At 30.4% G+C, this 18,517-nt stretch overlaps 2 protein-coding genes across 2 annotated transcripts; both read left to right on the forward strand.

Annotated features, from left to right (window-relative positions):
* Nucleotides 1–923: 923 nt before the first annotated feature.
* Nucleotides 924–3,511, forward strand: LOC105960056 (putative purple acid phosphatase 20). Its single transcript, XM_012984226.2, has 5 exons — nucleotides 924–1,203; nucleotides 1,530–1,821; nucleotides 2,081–2,655; nucleotides 2,777–2,865; nucleotides 3,150–3,511. The coding sequence occupies exons 1-5, from the start codon at nucleotides 1,078–1,080 to the stop codon at nucleotides 3,334–3,336; spliced, it is 1,269 nt and encodes a 422-aa protein (XP_012839680.2). The 5' UTR covers nucleotides 924–1,077; the 3' UTR covers nucleotides 3,337–3,511.
* Nucleotides 3,512–14,881: 11,370 nt separating this feature from the next.
* On the forward strand, nucleotides 14,882–15,630 carry LOC105960057 (protein LITTLE ZIPPER 3). Its single transcript, XM_012984227.2, has 2 exons — nucleotides 14,882–15,005; nucleotides 15,216–15,630. The coding sequence occupies exon 2, from the start codon at nucleotides 15,219–15,221 to the stop codon at nucleotides 15,441–15,443; it is 225 nt and encodes a 74-aa protein (XP_012839681.1). The 5' UTR covers nucleotides 14,882–15,005; nucleotides 15,216–15,218; the 3' UTR covers nucleotides 15,444–15,630.
* Nucleotides 15,631–18,517: the final 2,887 nt, after the last annotated feature.

Here is an 18,517-nt window from a genome sequence, read left to right on the forward strand (position 1 = left end):
TCGTTTTAACAGAATGTCGAGGGAGAAATTTTAGTGCGGTGTATTGCGATTCCTGATAATATGGATAATTTGTATAGCTGCAGATGCGGTCCAAATCTTCTGAAATGGTGTGGCGAAGACGATTTTTTTGGGTCCGGAAAGAAAAAGGCTGAATCTTGAGTTTGAAGAGGGCATTTCTGAAAGTATTAGGGACTGAATTTAAAAAAAATTGAAAACTTCATTCTGGGCATATGAAAATTTTAGGGTGAATTTGTGAATTTCGAAATTTCTAATTGAAAGGGTACTCGGGTCTTTTCAAGTCCAAAAACACACGCCTAGTCGCACAAACCGCGAGTGTATCCCACGCCGGACTCGCAGGGACTTTATTGCCTTTGACTAATTTTCATAGGGGGGTTTGTGCTAATTTTTTTAACATAGGTGTTTTTTCAGCAATTCAAGATTACACAAGGGTGGTTCTTGCAAAAAAACCCTGTTTAATTTATCTCAATTTCTTCTTTGATAACTTCGTAAAGATTATTTAAAACCAATTGATGTCGGTTGATTTGGATTCCCAGTTTCACTTCAAATGCAAATTTGAATAAAGTCACTTTTTCTAATTATTATATCTATGAAGTTAAAATTGTAATGTTGTAGAGAATTCGTGAAAATTGTAATTAAAACTTATTACATTTATATTTATATAATATTATCTAGAGAATTCGGGATCTATTTATCTATATCAATTCTCCCATTGTAATTTAGTGGAAGGGTTAAATAACACCTTTGCCATTTATCTATAACCAATTTAACACTTTTCTCTTTTGAATTTCAACTGCAAATGTGAACACAAAGAGCATCAGATACTTTTAGAGAAGGAGATCAGTAAAAATTAAATGCTGAATAAATTAAAATTTAAAAACAAAGGAACTCTTTCACTCGAAAATGGCAAAACTGCATCAAGATTTATTGAACAATTCTCTCTTTGTCCCCCCCAAAAAGATCATAAAAAGTTTCTCTCTCTCTCTCTCTCTCTTGAACAATTTTCTCTTTGTCCCCCCAAAAAGATCATAAAAAGTTTCTCTCTCTCTCTCTCTCTCAATGGCGCCAATGATCCACATTATAATTTCAATGATGGCTATGGCTTCACAATTTTGTGGAGTTTTCGCTCTTTTTACGTCTTGGAATCGAACCCGTTTGCCGCTCTCTCCAAGATCACCACAACAGGTTATAATAACCTAATGCTATACCCTTTTTTAGGGCTTTTGTTTATATCAACAATCATATTATCTCGTATTTTATTTGATTGCGACAGTTAGTAGTCATGATTAACTAAATAATATGATTTTATTTGATGTTAAGTAAATCCAATAATTCTGAAGTCGACCTATGGCCTATTTTGTCTTTTAGAGAGATTATTTATCGAATCTCCTATGGTCAATAATACAGTTGAAGTTTTATTATATTGTTTAACTTTATACTGGCTAATTTTGTCTTACGAACCAAAGGGGGACCAAGAGTATTAAATGCCTTAGTTTTTATCGATGATGCAGGTGCACATATCGTTGAGTGGTCCGAACCACATGAGAATATCATGGATAACACTAGTTCGTACTCAAGCAACGGTGTACTACGGTACTTCTCCGGGGAATTGCAATCTTTCAGCAAATGGGAATTCAAATATCTATCACTACCTAAGATACGATTCTGGAGTAATACACGATGCCGTCATCGGCCCTTTAAATCCAAACACGCTTTATTACTATCGTTGTGGCAATGAGTCTTCTAAAGAGTTCAACTTCAAAACTCCGCCTCACACATTTCCTATCAAATTCGCAGTCGTAGGTACGCCTAACTATAGCTAAAAAACAACGAAAAAATATTTATGATCTGTAAATTAAGGCTTCGTTTGGTTGGGGAGATCAGTCATGATTAATTAAATAATTGGACTTTATTTAATGTTTGGTAACCCCAATAATTTCCGGGGTCACCTGAAAGTATTATTTTATTGGACCTTCTGGTTTAATAAAATAATTGAATTTTTCTTAGAGGCTGAGCCTATTTTGTCAATCTAACGGGGGCCTAACATTATAGGCTTATACAGGTGATCTTGGACAAACCAAGTATACCAATTCAACACTCGACCACATTGCCAAATCAAATTACGACATACTAATATTGCCCGGAGACTTATCCTACGCCGATATGTACCAGAAAAAATGGGACACGTTCGGGCGCTTCGTGGAGCCGCTAGCGAGCAAGCGGCCATGGATGGTAACGCAAGGCAACCACGAGAAGGAGAGAATCAAGGGCGTTCATCGTAGCAGATTCACTGCTTACAATGCAAGATGGGTTATGCCTTATGAGGAGAGTGGCTCTACTTCAAACTTGTACTACTCCTTCGAAGTTGCAGGGGTCCATGTCATCATGTTGGGCTCGTACGCTGATTTCGAGCCCAATTCGGACCAATATCGTTGGCTGCTGGCCGATTTGAAAAAAGTGGATCGGAGAAGAACGCCGTGGCTTATTGGTGTTGTACATGCACCGTGGTACAATACCAATGAAGCACATCAGAGAGAATACGAAGGTGAGGGAATGAAGAAGGCGATGGAAGATGTGTTCTTTAAAGCTCGTGTTGATGTGGTTTTCGCGGGTCATGTACACTCATACGAACGTTTTGTAAGCCATCTTTTTTTCTACTTTTAGCATCGTCGTTTCTTCGCGTTGAAACTAGCACGAAATTAAAAACATTGTTGTAATTATCCGATTTCTTACCTAGCTTGAAATGTTATATACATAGGTACGCACGTACAAGAATGAAGCAAATGAATGTGGTCCGGCGTACATCGTCACAGGAGCTGGAGGAAATCGGGAAGGCCTTGCTCGAAGGTATATATATGTTACATATTAATTATTTTAAAATTAACATATATAGTACATTGTTCTAGTCATTTATGACATGTTGCTAAGGAAACATGTACGTACAGTTAAACCTCTATAAATTAATACAGTAGGGACTAGCAAAATTATATTAATTTAGCGAAATATTAAATTATCGAACTAATAATTTAGTAGGTTTTTACCGAGTTGGGACCAGAAAAAACTATTATTTAAGCGAGATTATTAATTTATCGAGTATTAATTTATTGAGGTTGTATTGTATATATACACAGGTTTATTTTACCACGGGCGAAAGTGTCGGCTTTTAGGGAGCCAAGATTTGGGCATGGACAGTTTTCAATATTAAACGCAAGCCATGCGGTGTGGACATGGCATAGGAACGAAGAAAACGTTGCCATTGCATCTGATAAAGTCTTGCTTAGAAGTCTTTCATCTGTTCCGGCTTGCTACAAATCGTGAGCATCGAAAAATCGAGAGTTTGCAAACAATTTATAGTGAAGGAGATCAATTAAAATCATTAATAAATAATTTTAATTAGCATTCTTTTGTGATGCTTATTTTCCCAGAAATATAAAATAATAAAAAGATGGGAACTTTGATTTCAAATAAGATCATCTGTTCTAATGGTGTTTCATTTCCATTTATAGTTAATAAAAGAATATAACACGCTTAACTACGCGTAAAGTACTGTACCGTTGGAACAAAAGATCGTGTGAATTAGCCTTTAAATGTACATGCCTGATAAGGTGTAACGTTTAATGTGTAGAGATATAACGGTAACTTTATTATAGTGACGAGCTAAAATAAACTTTACAGAGGATGACTAATTAAGTTATCTATATATTTGTCGTCGTCCCCCATTTTCCGATCACGCAATCAAGATTTTATACGTTGTGTACTCCATTGAGAGAAATCTCGAAGATTTTTTGTGTTGGAATTGGGAATTTATTCATGTCAGTTCCAACATTTTAACATTTTTTTGGTTTATTACTATGTGACACAATTCTAATTAAATATAAATTGAATTTATGGGTAATTACCATGTATTTTCTGAACACATTTATGTTTCTTGGTTTGTCATGTTGACTACTAGGGGCGAAAGTTGAAACAACTCTTTGAATTCCGTCGATTTCGATCACTAAAATTTTGAACTTTGGAATAATATTATTCATTCGGAATTCCAAAAATTCGAGTTTTTAAATTTTCCTTTTTTTTTTTTTGAATTGGGGTTGAAATTATATATGAAATTCCTATCTGATTTCAATATCCAAAAACAATTTTCGATCTGAAATAAATGTTCTTGTTCCATTTCAAAAATTCCAATTTTTTTTTTTTTTTTTGTTTCTGAAGCCCAACTTATTTAAGTTAAAAATCTTTCGGTCCATAAAGATTATATTCAGCCCAAACATCAATTAGTTAAGTTTGAGAGACTGCAATAGGTTTTTCACTCGTTTTTTTAATTCTTTTTTCCTTTTTCTTTTTCCTATTTTTTTTTTTAAATTACGTACATTGACTTAATTTTGATTGAGTCGACTTTTAATTAACTCTCCACTCACTAATAACTTAATGGGGCCTTTAGCAATAAACCCCTTGGATGAATAATAAATAGTGATATGTCCAACCCTTAAATCTTCCTTTGTGATAACCCCCTAGAAATTTTAATTCCAATACTACCCTTAAGAAATTATAAAATTTCCTACCCAATAATTCATCCCACCTTCCTTAATAATAGCCAATATAATAGGAATATTTCCCACTCAATATGCTGCGTGTGTGTGTGTATATATATATATATATATATATATATATATATATATATATATATATTTTTTTTTTTTTATAAATTCTTTTTAAACGAAAATATCGAATTTTTCCCCCGATAATTTTACTACGCCGAATATGACTATAGTTGAATATGACTATAGTCTAATATGACTATATGTGACTATATAACCTGTAGTCATATTCTTTCTTTATATTGTCATTTTTATATTTTCAACTTAATAATTCTGATTATATAGTAGAGTACATTTATTTTTACCAAATTATATATAAAAAAACGAAAATTGCACGAAAAGAAAAATACAATTTGAATCTTATTATTACATATCAACTTGAATGAGAACATAGAACATATATTTGAATATTACTACAGTCACATTCAACAATAGTCATATTCGAATATGACTATATCATGTTACTGTTAATTTTTTATGGGAGATAGTTCTTCGAAATGCTCGGGGATGTCCTTGTTAATTCCTCTTGAAGACTGTGCGGCAAATTCCATCAAAATTGTAGCAACAAGAAGCAAATCTGTATGAACCAAACTCAAATTCATAAAACAAAAGGCAATGAGAAAAAAGACAAAAAAAAAATGCAGATGCTAAATTAACATAAACATACTACATTCATTAACATAAACACCCCAGCCCCAATTAAATTACCATATTAATTACCTCTTCCTCCACCACGAGGGACTCAATTACCACCATTTATCTAATCTTGTTACTATCCCATCATTCAGACAAAACAATAATTATTAGAGATTACGATTTGGATGAGAATCTGAAATTCATAGAAGTAGAGAAAACACCAAATTTCAAGATTCCCTATTGTTTACGAAAACAATCCAATCAACATCCACACAAAAAAACATAATTTGAAACGAGAAGATAGAACATACTCAAATATGACTACAATAATATTCAACAAATAGTCATATTCGAACATGGCTATAGTCATGTTTAATCTAAAACTCTATATTCAGATCTGGAGAAAAAAATTAATAAATAAATAAATAAAACGTATTTGTTTTCCCTTTCAATTTCAATTGCAACTTGAAATCAAATTCATTTGCAAAAAAATAAGAGCAAAAAAAGAAGAAATTAAACACATGACACCTCATGGTTGATTCTGCAGATTTTCACAAAATAGAATCGAACCTTGGCGGCAGTAGCAGGCTAGCAGCAGCACTTGCGGTGGAGGACTCAACAACCGCGGTTGCGCCCTCAGATCGGGAATTTCACCGCCGCCGCCTTTTCCACCGCCTCCCGCGTCGTTGTCGTTTCTCCACCGTTCGTCGATTTGCGTGCACTTGCCTAGCAGTCGCACCTTCTCCGGCCGCCATAGTCAGCCTCCCATCGCCGACGCCGAGAGAGATTGAGAGGAGATAGATACGGATATTAATTGTGACAGAGAGAAAAACGAGAATTGTGGGTTTGAGATCTAGGGTTGTGATGTGTACTAAAAGGGTAAAATAGGGATAACATATTTTTAAGGGGGGTCTCACTAATTTAAATTGACATGTGGGTTTTGAAAAAAGTCTTCAAAGTCAATTGGGTTTAGTTCAAAATATTTTTCATTTGAGGGGGTTATTGCATATTTCCCCTAACTTAATTATTTATTTAACTAGTAAGAAGTTTGATTCTTATGCTATCTACTATTAAAATTGTTAAATTCTAGTATTAAACGTAATTTCTTAAAACATCTCTAATTTAACAATGATCACTTCATAATATGTACTATTTTAAGAATAATGTTTTCCGGTCACTCGATATAAAATTAATCACCTGAAAAATTGAGAGTGCAACCACTCTTTTTATTAGTTATTAAGTGATTATTAGATATGGCGATGGGAATATACCCACCATGTACCCACCAGGGGATTACCAGATAAACCTAGAACAAGGTGGGGCGGATCAGAGCTGGTACTTGTGGCATGTGGGGCGGGTTAAATTGCCATCCCTAGTGAGGAGTGACTACCAAACGATTTAAGAATCAAACAAGACGTAAATCAATGAATAAATTGAAAGAGCTTTTGTGATTAAGGGTGGCTTTTATGATGTATATGCTAGAAAATACATAGTTTATTAATTATAGATAGTGTTATTAGAATATATAATTAAGGCATTGATAATGTTGGAGGAAAGGTAGACATGACTTACAAAAAGTTGATCACGTTGTAAAATCTTAGATTTTTAAGACTTAAAACAAGTAGCTACATAGATATTCACTTTTAACTTCAAAAGTTATTAATTCTTTTAATCAATTTCATCATGGTGGTAGATGTGATACTTATATTATATATATAAACAATCAATTGTGCAATTTATGAATTCGCTAAAGTTATACTCTATCATATAAAAGAATTTATAATTTACACGTAATAAGTAAAGAAAATGACAATTACACACGACAATTATAGGGGTAGAAATGGAAATTTCGAACAATTATTGTTCAAAGTTTAAAACAAATTATGTTATGACGAGGTGAGAGAGAAAATGCGAGGAATTGATATATCTTATTTATTAATTTACTTTAAATATTTTTTGAAACATGCTTCTATTCACAAAACATATTTTGAATTTCCGTACTATTATTTACTCCGGTAAAATTACTCGTAATTATAAATGGAAATTGATAAAAAAAAAAAAAGCTACATATCTCTAAGTTATATCATGTTTATAAAAAAAATGTTACACATTATTTCTTTTAAGTTATATCACAATTATATTTGTAATACTATTTTTTTTTTATAAGATATATTTGTAATACTATATATCTACATAAAATATTTTTTGATCAAATAAACAATTATAATAATACATGCAAATGTAATTAGCCAATTAAAGTAACATTTAAATTATATAGTAGATGAATAATACAATAGAATATATAAAATGATTAAAAATGATCGTTCATTGACTTACAGTTCGATTCATAAAATCCCAATTAATGAGTCTCAGAATTTCAAATTACTAATTATGACTATAGAGAATTACGCATATATAAATTTGCGTTTGATCCCACACGTGCGAGAAATGGACGGACAGGATGAAACCCTGGCTTAAAAAAAACAAAGAACAAAATAGCTTTCAATCAATCTAGTCCATCCAATCTTGACCGTCAGACCAAAAACAAAAAGTCTTTTATGATCAGAAGATCAAAATGGAAAAAAGGAAAATTGAAAAAAGCTAGTTGCAGAAGTTTTTTCATCTAAATTGGGTGGTCCCCATTTAATAATCAGTGCCCTCCCGTATTTATTAATTTTAATAATTGAATAATTTAATAATTAGTAATTGTAAGCTCACGTGTAGGGGGGTTCAATGCACCATCATGTAATTCCATCATTAGCCTTGCAGGGATTGTTATAATTTGAAATCATTAGAATTTTACCTCAGAAAATAAATTAAAATAAATAAAGTAGAATAAAGGGTTTTTGAAGGAGTTGATGAGGTCACACTGCATGGGCTGATGGTTCTTAGCTATAAAGTAAATATATTTACATTCAAAGGCTTTTTCACATGTAACAATTATTCCCAATTGGAATTTAATTACATGGTTCAATTATGTGCTATACTAATCATATTAACCAAGTAGATACTTTGCTTGTAATGTGACTAACTCAATATATATATATATATATATATGTTACATCGTATGTTGGTTCGGTCAAACTTGATTTTTGATGAATTATTTGCTTGCTGTTGAAGATCAACGATCAATCATTCATTAGTCACTGGACTGAAAATGAACTGAGAAACTGTGAAATTGAAATTAAAACTGGACTGAACTGAAACTGGAATTGGAACTGAACTGAAACTGTGAATTTGAAACTAGATTGAAACTCGAATTGATATCTATAACACAAAATATGTTTAAACACATGCACTTAGATTGTTCAACAAATTGGAAGATCAATTAGTTTAATGTGAGAAAGGAGGTAAAACAAAGGGTTGGAAAAGGGAGTTAGGGCAATGGGTGGGTGAATAATTGTGGTAGATTTGTAGGCAATGCAGATTATGATGAGTACTCAATTGAAATTGAATAAATGCATGATGCATATGGCCATCCAAATCTTTTGTACATTAATGGAAAAGCAAGAAAAATTAAAAATAAATTTTTAATAATAATAATAACTCCAAACACCTTGAATCAATCATGAAAAAGACCAACTTTTGGTTAAAGGGTGACTTAAAATGGCTGCAAAAAAGTGAAAATCAATTTAAGAGGGGAGGGAGGGGGGTTGAAGAATTTAGGGGAGGAGGCCATAATTAGTAGCCTTTGCCATCATTTTTATTTTTCAGACCAAATTTATAACAAAAGAAAAAATCTCATTTTTTTTTCTTGCAAGAGTGATTCACTTTCGTTCCATAATTAATTTTGGTTGGGACCAACTCTTCACTGTCAGAGGATAATTAATCTGGCATGCATTGGAAATGATATTGTTTTAAGGATAATTAATGGTTTAAATTCAAGGAAAATATATTTATTAGTATTATGTATGAAATTGGCAACATTCAGAATTTTCAAGAGAATGTTTTTCGAAATCTCACATATTCAGCTATTCCTAAATGCCAGGAAGATAATTGTAAATTTGTAGTAATTTCTTAAACAAGAGGAATTTTTAATTAGACCAGATTTTACCGATATACAGATAAACCTCTATAAACTAATTCAGCCGGGACCATATGAATTCTATTAATTTAGTGTTTTAACATGTTACCTTCGAATAGAGACCAAAAAAATTATATTATTTAAACGATATTATTAATTTATGGAGTATTAAATTATTGAAATTCTATTATATTATGTTTTTATATGACTGGGTTGAAACATAGACACAAGAGGGATGGAGAAGTATAATTGAGTGTACAAGGAAAGCAAACATACACCTTTTTTATTTCTCTTCTTTTGTATAAAGAATATGAGGAAATTAAAGTACAATTGGAGGTACATAAAACCAAGTGGAATCCAATTTTGTTTTGTTTAAAATTCGTGCAACTAAGGAATAGAAGACATTCTTTTTATTTACTAGTTTTAGTAGAATCTCGATAAATTAATACTCGATAAATTAATAACTTCGATTAAATAATAGTTTCTCCCGGTCCCGACTTGATGACAACGTATTAAATTATTAACTCGATAAATCAATAACTTCGATTAAATAATAGTTTCTCCCGATCCCGACTTAGTGAAAGCGTTAAATTATTAATTCAATAATTTAATATTCGCTAAATTAATAGAATTTCCCTGGTTCCGAATGTATTAATTTATAGAGGTGGTTTAACTGTAGTTGCTAAGTAAAACGAGTCCAATAATTGTCAAATAAATAAATCTTAAAGAGTATTTTTTATCGAGCTCCTAAAAATTTTACTGGCTGATAGCCGACACTTAGTTCTTCTGGATTTCGAATAGTATTCAAGATCCTCTGTTTTCTATTATCTAATAAATCACTAAATGAAAGTAGATTATCTTTTCGTTCATTTTAAAGCTTCCATAATCCCTTCCCGAACCAAACATGAATCGAAAGATTCATTTGGCTCTCACGTTCAATTACTTCGGGTAAATTCTCATAGTTTTTTTTTATTTTTATTTATTTATTATTTATTTATAAATGTAATGAGTCTATCCTCTCATCTGTTCCAAAAGTCTCGTTCACATAAATAGTGCAAGAGTCGAGTTCTAATAATTTACAATGTGAGACGAAGACGACGACGACCGCAACAACAGCAGCAGCAGCAACAGCAACAACAACAACAACAACAACAACAACAACAACAACAACAACAACAACAACAACAACAACAACAACAACAATAATAATAATAATAATAATAATAATAATAATAATAATAATAATAATAATAATAATAATAAATAGTAAATAAATAAAATAAAATAAACAAGACACTGAAATATAACAAAAAAAAAAAAAAATCGAAATAAGAAGATTAAGTTGAATTAAGTATAAACGAGGCACACGACGGGGGAGCCAACTAGTTAACATTGCAGCCAAATTACATGATGATATATTGCACAAGAATTATAACTAACCTCTCAATAACTATTTTTTGTGTCACACTAATTGCACTTATAACCCATGTGTTTGGCACTAACCCTCGCCATTATTTCATAAATTACCCTAAAAATAATTGCATCAAAAAATGCTTAACATATGACCCTTGCCCAAATTATTGCAATTATTGTCATAACTATAACACTAAACAAAAAGACCTTCATGGGCAATTTGGGACTAAATTGTCATTTCGCATGTTATAAACAGTTCACAATGCAAATGCCTTGCATGGGCAATTTTGTAAATTTTCAGTTTTAATATTTATATTCTTGCTTTAAAATATTTTGGTTCTAAATATTGGTTTGTGAAAATGATTACCCATTAATTTAAGAAAGTAATTTGTGGAAGAATTTCAAATTTTCATATATATATATATATATATATATATATATATATATATATATATATATATATATATATATATATATATATATATATATATATATATATATATATATATATATATATATATATATATATATATATATATATATATATTATATAAATTACTATTATTTTCCTTATCATATTTTCTTTACACGAAATAATGGCGCACAGTTGATTACGTTCACATCGGGAAAAAAAAAAAATCGATGTGAACGTAATCAACTGCGCGCCATTATTTCGTGTAAAAAAAATATGATAAGGAAAATAATAGTAATTTATATAATTTTTCTTAAATCTTTTTGTGAACACTGAGACGATTTATTTATAATAAGCAAGTGCTTTTATAATATGAGATTGCAGTTAAGAAATTACTATAATTATTAATGTATGACTGAATAATGAAAAGGCATAAAAATTACTCATTCGAACCAAGATAGTATGTGATATGGATAATGGATTATTTTACCCAATATATTTCTTTACATAATTAATTCACAATTAACAATTAATTAATTTTTCAGACATACCAAGTTCACTTATAAAATCATAAAATCTAATACATGGAGAGTAGTATCAACTTACCATTGTAAGAGTTTAGGGGAAGAATAATAAAGATACTCATTTTGTTTCCAATTAATCGTCTTTTTGAAGAGAAAAAATGTTTTATATTATCGTCACATTAGAATTCCGATAATGCGTTTAAGTACTTTTTTCTTTCCAATTTTATCTTTATTATTCATACATTATTTTCAAATAAACGAAGTAATTAATAAAAAAAAAATTAGTGGAAAGAACACTTTAGTCGTGTTATCTATTTTTTTTTTCTAAAATACGTGAATTTTAATTAACTTTCTTAATACGTATGTTGGAACTTTTAACAACACTTAATTTGAGATTGAGACAGTTATCTGATACATATATATGTGCGGAAAAAATACACGTCGAATAAAATTCACGAGTGTGGCGTGGCACAAACTCAATAAATTAGATTTAGCTCCACTTAATCTACAATTGATTTAATTTTGGAAGCCAAATGGATTTCACTTACCAAATAACATTATGCCAAAAAAAAAAAAGAGAGAGAGACAATCAAGTAACATAGAAAAAAATATTGTAAATTGCCAGCAGGTTTTCAAGACATCGAATTAAAATGGGTCTATAGGAGTTTAGGTTCCGAAATTTCGTAATTGAAATTGGAATTGATTTTTAACTTTCGAAAAAAATTGGAATTTTTTTGAATTTTCAGGATTTTTTGGAATTGGAACGAGTTTTTAGATTCCGAAATTTTGGAATTTGTTGGAATTTATTTTGTACTTCCAAAAATATTATACAATTTAAAAAAATATTAATTTCGATACGTTCTATCCGACTTTCACCCCTAGTTTTAACGTTAAATTATAACTAGGACGGAAGTAGTTTTTAGAAATGCTAATGTCGGTTTTATTACCTTTGATAACATAAATTACTTTGGATTTATGTGATGCTGAACAAATTTACTAATTTTGATTGATGAGAGAACAATAAAATTTATGTGAAACATTTTTTTCTGATTTTACCTTAATTATTACTTAAAAAAATGTCAAACAATTGTTATTTAAAATTGCACAAATCGCCCTAATGTGCTGAAAACTGTACAAGTCACCCCTACATGCGCTAAAAATTGATAAACCACTCCTAAGACAAATATCGTATTGCGATATCGAACTATATTTATCGGTATTTGAATACAATTGATACATATGCTGAATTGTATCGTTTCCATATAAATTGTATTGTATCATGTCGTAGTATATCACGCTATTGACTACACTCGTAATAATTATATAGACATTACTCATTCTAACCAAGATAGTATGTGACATGGATAATGGATTATCTTACCCAATATATGTATGTACATAATTATTAATGCACAAATGAAAATTGATTATTAAGACACACCAACTTGACTTATAAAATCACAAATCTAATACATGGAGAGTAGTATCAATTTACCTACCATTTAAAAAAAAAAATAGGTTATCAACCTACCATTTTAAGGTTTTAGGGAAAGAATAATAAATATACACATTTTGTTTCCAATTAATCGTGGTTTCGAAGAGAATCATTGTTCGATATTATCTATCACATTAGCATTCAAATAATGCGTGTAATACTTTTTTCTTTCCAATTACAGTTAAACCTCTATAAATTAATACTGTTGGGACCATCAAAATTTCATTAATTTAACGAAATATTAACTTATCGATAAATTAATAATTATTAATTTATACATTAATTAATAAATTATTAATTTATGAGATTACTTTTATTATTATTTTCAATAAATACATTTTTTAAAAAAAAATTACGTGTATATTATTCATTGTATCATTACTTCAATGCATTATAGAGCCCATTTCACGAACGGAAGCTCTTAAAGCAGCAATGGTATAGAACAATTTTATGTTGATATATGACAAAACAATACCGAAAGTTCTAACCATGGTAAGAAAAGTGAGGGACGAGATTGATAGTAATGTGAACTTCAACAAGAAACAAGCAACAATTAAATTATATTGTATTAGGCTTTCATAGATCTATAAAATATGTACTATACCATGTAATTTAAGAATTATTTTTATGAATTATTAATTTATATATTATATGGGGCTTCTTAAATTTTTCGAATTTGTATTATCTTATAAATTTAGCGAATTATTAATTTAGCACGTTGTCCCCGAGTCGAGACCGGGAAAATTTATTATTTAAGCGAGGTTATTAATTTATCGGGTATTAATTTATCGAGGTTCTACTGTATGCCTTTATTTATTCATAGATTATTTTCAAATAAACGAAGTAATTAATAAATAAAAAATTAGTGGAAAAAACACTTTAGCCGTGTTATCTATATATATCTCTAAAATAGACGGATTTCAATTAACTTTCTTAATACGGATGTTTTCTTAAACCTTTAAACAACACTTAATTTGAGACCGAGACAGTTATCTGATACACACGTGTGCGGAAAAATTACACGTCCAATAAAATTCACGAGTGTAGCGTGGAACAAACGCAATAAATTTGATTTGAGCTCCACTTAATCTCCCCAATTATTTTAGTTTTGGAAACCAAATGGAATTCACTTACCAAAAAAAAATTATCCAAAAAAAAGAATATTGTAAATTGCCAGCGGTTTATAGCACACAAATAAAGTGAGTGTAAAACAGGGCAATGTTTTAAGAGACCCCCCAAATGGGTAAATCAGTCATCATAACACAAAATAATTAATGAGAATTAAATGCAATATATGTAAAAATAAAACAAATAATTAAACTTGGATGGAAATTGAAGGGGCAAAATCGGGAACGCGAAATTGGGGGGTGGGGGGTGTGATGATGGGGGCGCTGCGTCGGTTCGGACCAATCCAAACCATCATTGCGAATATCCCGGACCCATCATTTTTCCAAAATACCCAAAAAGCCCCTGTCCTAGTTTCTACATTCCAGTGCGGGTTCAAGGAGTGAAATCCCGAAAATACCCCTACCCAGACCATCATTCACATGACGTCATCACCTCCCATTAGAAAAAATAAAAGAAAAAAAAGGAAATTGTAATGATAGTAAAAATGGAAGGCGAACATTAAAATCCTTGCCTATGGAAGCCTCCCTTCCATGCTTACACATGCATGATTATTGTGCCAGCCATTTTCTCTCTCTACAATTTCAAGATTTTCTCTCTCTAAAACTTCTTTCTCGCACTATAAATACCCCACCCTGCTGCGCTCTTTCTCACTCACTTCTGCACAACAAAACACACACACACACACACACACACACACTTCTCTCTCTGTGTCTTGGCACTGCAAATTTCTTCCTTGTCCGATAACACCTTGTTCGAAAAGGTGATCTTTCTCTCTCTCTCTCTATAATTTCTTTCACCATTGAAGCCGATAGCTCTGTTTCTTTCATATTCAAACCCTGTGATTTTTTTTTTTTATTACACGTTTGAATATTTATTCATCGTTTGTATTAACGATGATATGTAATAATGTAGGTTAATTAATTAATTTACGTATACTAATAAATTATTATTTTTTTAATTTGGGAAACAGAAAATGGAGAAGCTGAACTCGAAGCTGTATCTGGAGAACTGCTACATCATGCAGGAGAACGAGAGGCTGAGGAAGAAGGCGGAGCTTTTGAACCAGGAGAATCAGGCCCTTCTCAACGAGCTCAAGCAGCGGCTCGCCGCCGCCGCCGCCGCCGCCGGAACTACCATCCCTGATCTCAACCTGTCGGGATCCACCTCCGCCGCTGCCACCAAGAAAGCCAAGAAGTGAATTAAGGAAAAAAAAAATAGCTAGCTAGTACTAGGATTGCCAGTTTTTACATAGAAATATTTAATTTGCTAGTTTTTCCGTCAATTTCAGTTTGTTTTTGTTCCTATATATTATAATTATTATATGATGCTGTTATCAGTATTATCATCATCTATATAATAATATTATTATTATTAATTTATTATCATCTCTCTCTCTCTCTCTCTCTCTCTCTCTCTCTCTCTCTCTCTCTCTCTCTCTCTCTCTCTCACACACACACACACACACACACACACACACCATCTGATGTTTAAATGTAAACAATGTGTAATGGATTGGGAAACAGGGGAGGGTGCAGGTGTAATTTGAGGGCCTAATATAAATTAATCATCAATAATTAAATGTTAGTAATTAGTTACCAAGAAGAAGCAATTTATGTAATAATTAATAATGAATAATATTTATTGAACAATGTAAGATTTTTTGAATAGTAAAGAAAACCAGCACTTGACATCCTGTCATGAAATGACTTTATTGCCCTGTTAGTGATTAGAGGAATGGAATCTGGACAAATGGGAAATTCCTTAAGCTTTAGCCATAAATGGAAATGATGATATTTTGCATGGATGTTGTTGTAACTACTTGTAGGCTCTTCTTTTTTTTTTTCTTAGTTTGGCTATTTATAGTCACATTTTTCCCTAATATTTATTCTAATTTTTTTTATTTTTTTATTTTTTATTTTACATTCAATTTAAATGTTTTTACATCCTTTAACTATATATACAATCCTAAATTTATTTTTCGTCAATTAATTATCACATTGTACTTACGATCGACTTTCTTGTTGAATCCTCAATAGCGTTTTCGTGATTCATAACGTTTATTGTCACAATTTAAGTCGGATATTTGAAATTTGGGATGATGTTTGTTAGAATTTTGAAATATTGTTGTGCCGATTAATAGATATTAGATATACAATGTGTGCCTTACAAGGTTGTCACGCGATGCATCAGATTACCAGCTCGTGCGTCGTTAATATTTTCTTACGAGCTGTTTAAGTCGTGATACCAACTCATCAATGTACGTAGCTAACAAAGTCATGATTGCGAAAGAGCTAATTTCACTTATAACGTCTTTTATTAGTAGGAAACATTCCTTATAACTTCTGTATTAATACGAAACATTCACTTCCATCGTTTTCTTTTTTAAGCCAAGTGCCGTGTCTCCCTCTTTATCCGTACGAGAATTTTTTTGCTACTTCAATTATTTTATAAACTTGTTTAATAAAAATATTCTTACTTTTAGCTTCTACGCTCTCTTTTTTTTTTTTGAATATACTGCAAATTCAAATCTCTCTCTTGAAAATAAATCAAGTACCAAATTTTTAAAGAAATATATTGGATATACTATATTTTAATTTATGCTATATTTCAATTGAAGTCTACAACTCTTTACTTGTATAATTTTTTTTAGTACCCTTTAAAAATTTCGGACGGTAGTCATCGCGCCCATAAGTCTAAATCACAAGTCCACCCTAATATCAATTTACCGCTTTCAGCATATTTTTTGAATATTTAAGATTTTTTTTTAAACTAAAAAACACTTATGAAAAAATTTTAATTATCTTATAAGCAACAACTAATAAATTTAGCCAAACACCCTGTAAATAAAATATTAATTTTAGAGTTGGGGAATAGTCCAAATAAAAGAAATTAAAGGGTGAAAAGAAAAAGGGCTTGTCAATAAGATTCTAGGATATATAGTATGGTGAGTGGATATGGAGAGGATCTAATGAAAGAAAACACGTCATCAAATCTCATGACACAAACAAAAAGTCAATGTTAGGGTTTTGATTATTTATCATTAAACTTCACAAGATTTGATAACCCCTGGGGCCCCACATTACATTATATATATATATATATATATATATATATATATATATATATATATATATATATTTTTTTTTTTAATTTATTTATTACATACTCCATAAGTTATCATTTCATGGACATGACTTTGATGACGTCATTGGCCACAGGGTTGACTATCAAACCAAACAAATTAGCTAGCATGATCGTTCTGCAAATGTTGTGTTTTAATTTTAATTTGGTTTAAAATTGTTTTTTATATTTATAATATAAAAGAAAAAAAACATTATTTTAAAATATATTTTTTAGTAATTCATTCTAATATTGTGCTGTTTACATTTTATTGCTATGCTATGTTTAAATTTGAATTTCAAATTAATCATATTTATTGGAAATTTTTCCATATCAATATTATCATGTACTTTATATTATAGAGTTTCTGATTTTGCAAAAATAAAATAATAATTCATTCATACTTCCATTTTTTTTCCTAAATAAATTTGGACTGCCATTGGAATTAATCTTCACTTTCGAAAAAAAATCCAAAATGCTAATTTCGATTTGGACTGATTTCCTATTTTCGCCCCTACATATTATTTTTGTAATATATATGTATATATACATATGGCCCCGGTTAAAGAAGTCAAATTAGATTATAGGGTATGATGATTGGGGAGAAAGAATAAAAAAAAAGGCCCAAAAATTTAATGCAAACTTGAACAAGACATTGAATGAATATATCCACATATAGAATTAGCCAATTTGCTTAGATTATATATATATATATATATATATATATATATATATATATATATATATATATATATATATATATATATATATATATATATATATATATATATATATATATATATATATATATATATATATATATATATATATAAGAGACATTCATATGTTTTGGTGAGAAGACATACTCTTTTTTAGCAGCTTGATTGAATCTCCTCAGCGGATCTATGGTCATCAATACAGTATCTTGCGATATCATTTCATTCTCTTCTTCATTTTTTAATATATATTAATATCTCCCCACTCTATAATAGTAACACGTGGTTACTCAAGTTCGAATCCTCTTGCAAACGGTTGCTAGATCGAAATTATCTCTTATGGTTAGCCTAGTGCAATTTACGTCTCTCGTTTTTCTCAAAGAAAAAAAAAAACGTCTCTTGTTTAGTTTGCAGGCTATTATATGAGAATATATGT

The sequence above is a fragment of the Erythranthe guttata genome, chromosome 10 (assembly GCF_056151865.1).
Source record: "Erythranthe guttata isolate IM_541 chromosome 10, IM_541, whole genome shotgun sequence".
Classification (NCBI taxonomy): Eukaryota; Viridiplantae; Streptophyta; class Magnoliopsida; order Lamiales; family Phrymaceae; genus Erythranthe; species Erythranthe guttata.

Coding starts and splice junctions, on each gene's coding strand:
- LOC105960056 (XM_012984226.2), top strand. CDS start 1,078: ATGGCGCCAATGATCCACATTATAATTTCAATGATGGCTATGGCTTCA. Junction 1,204..1,529: donor CTCCAAGATCACCACAACAG/GTTATAATAACC, acceptor TCGATGATGCAG/GTGCACATATCGTTGAGTGG. Junction 1,822..2,080: donor TATCAAATTCGCAGTCGTAG/GTACGCCTAACT, acceptor AGGCTTATACAG/GTGATCTTGGACAAACCAAG.
- LOC105960057 (XM_012984227.2), top strand. CDS start 15,219: ATGGAGAAGCTGAACTCGAAGCTGTATCTGGAGAACTGCTACATCATG.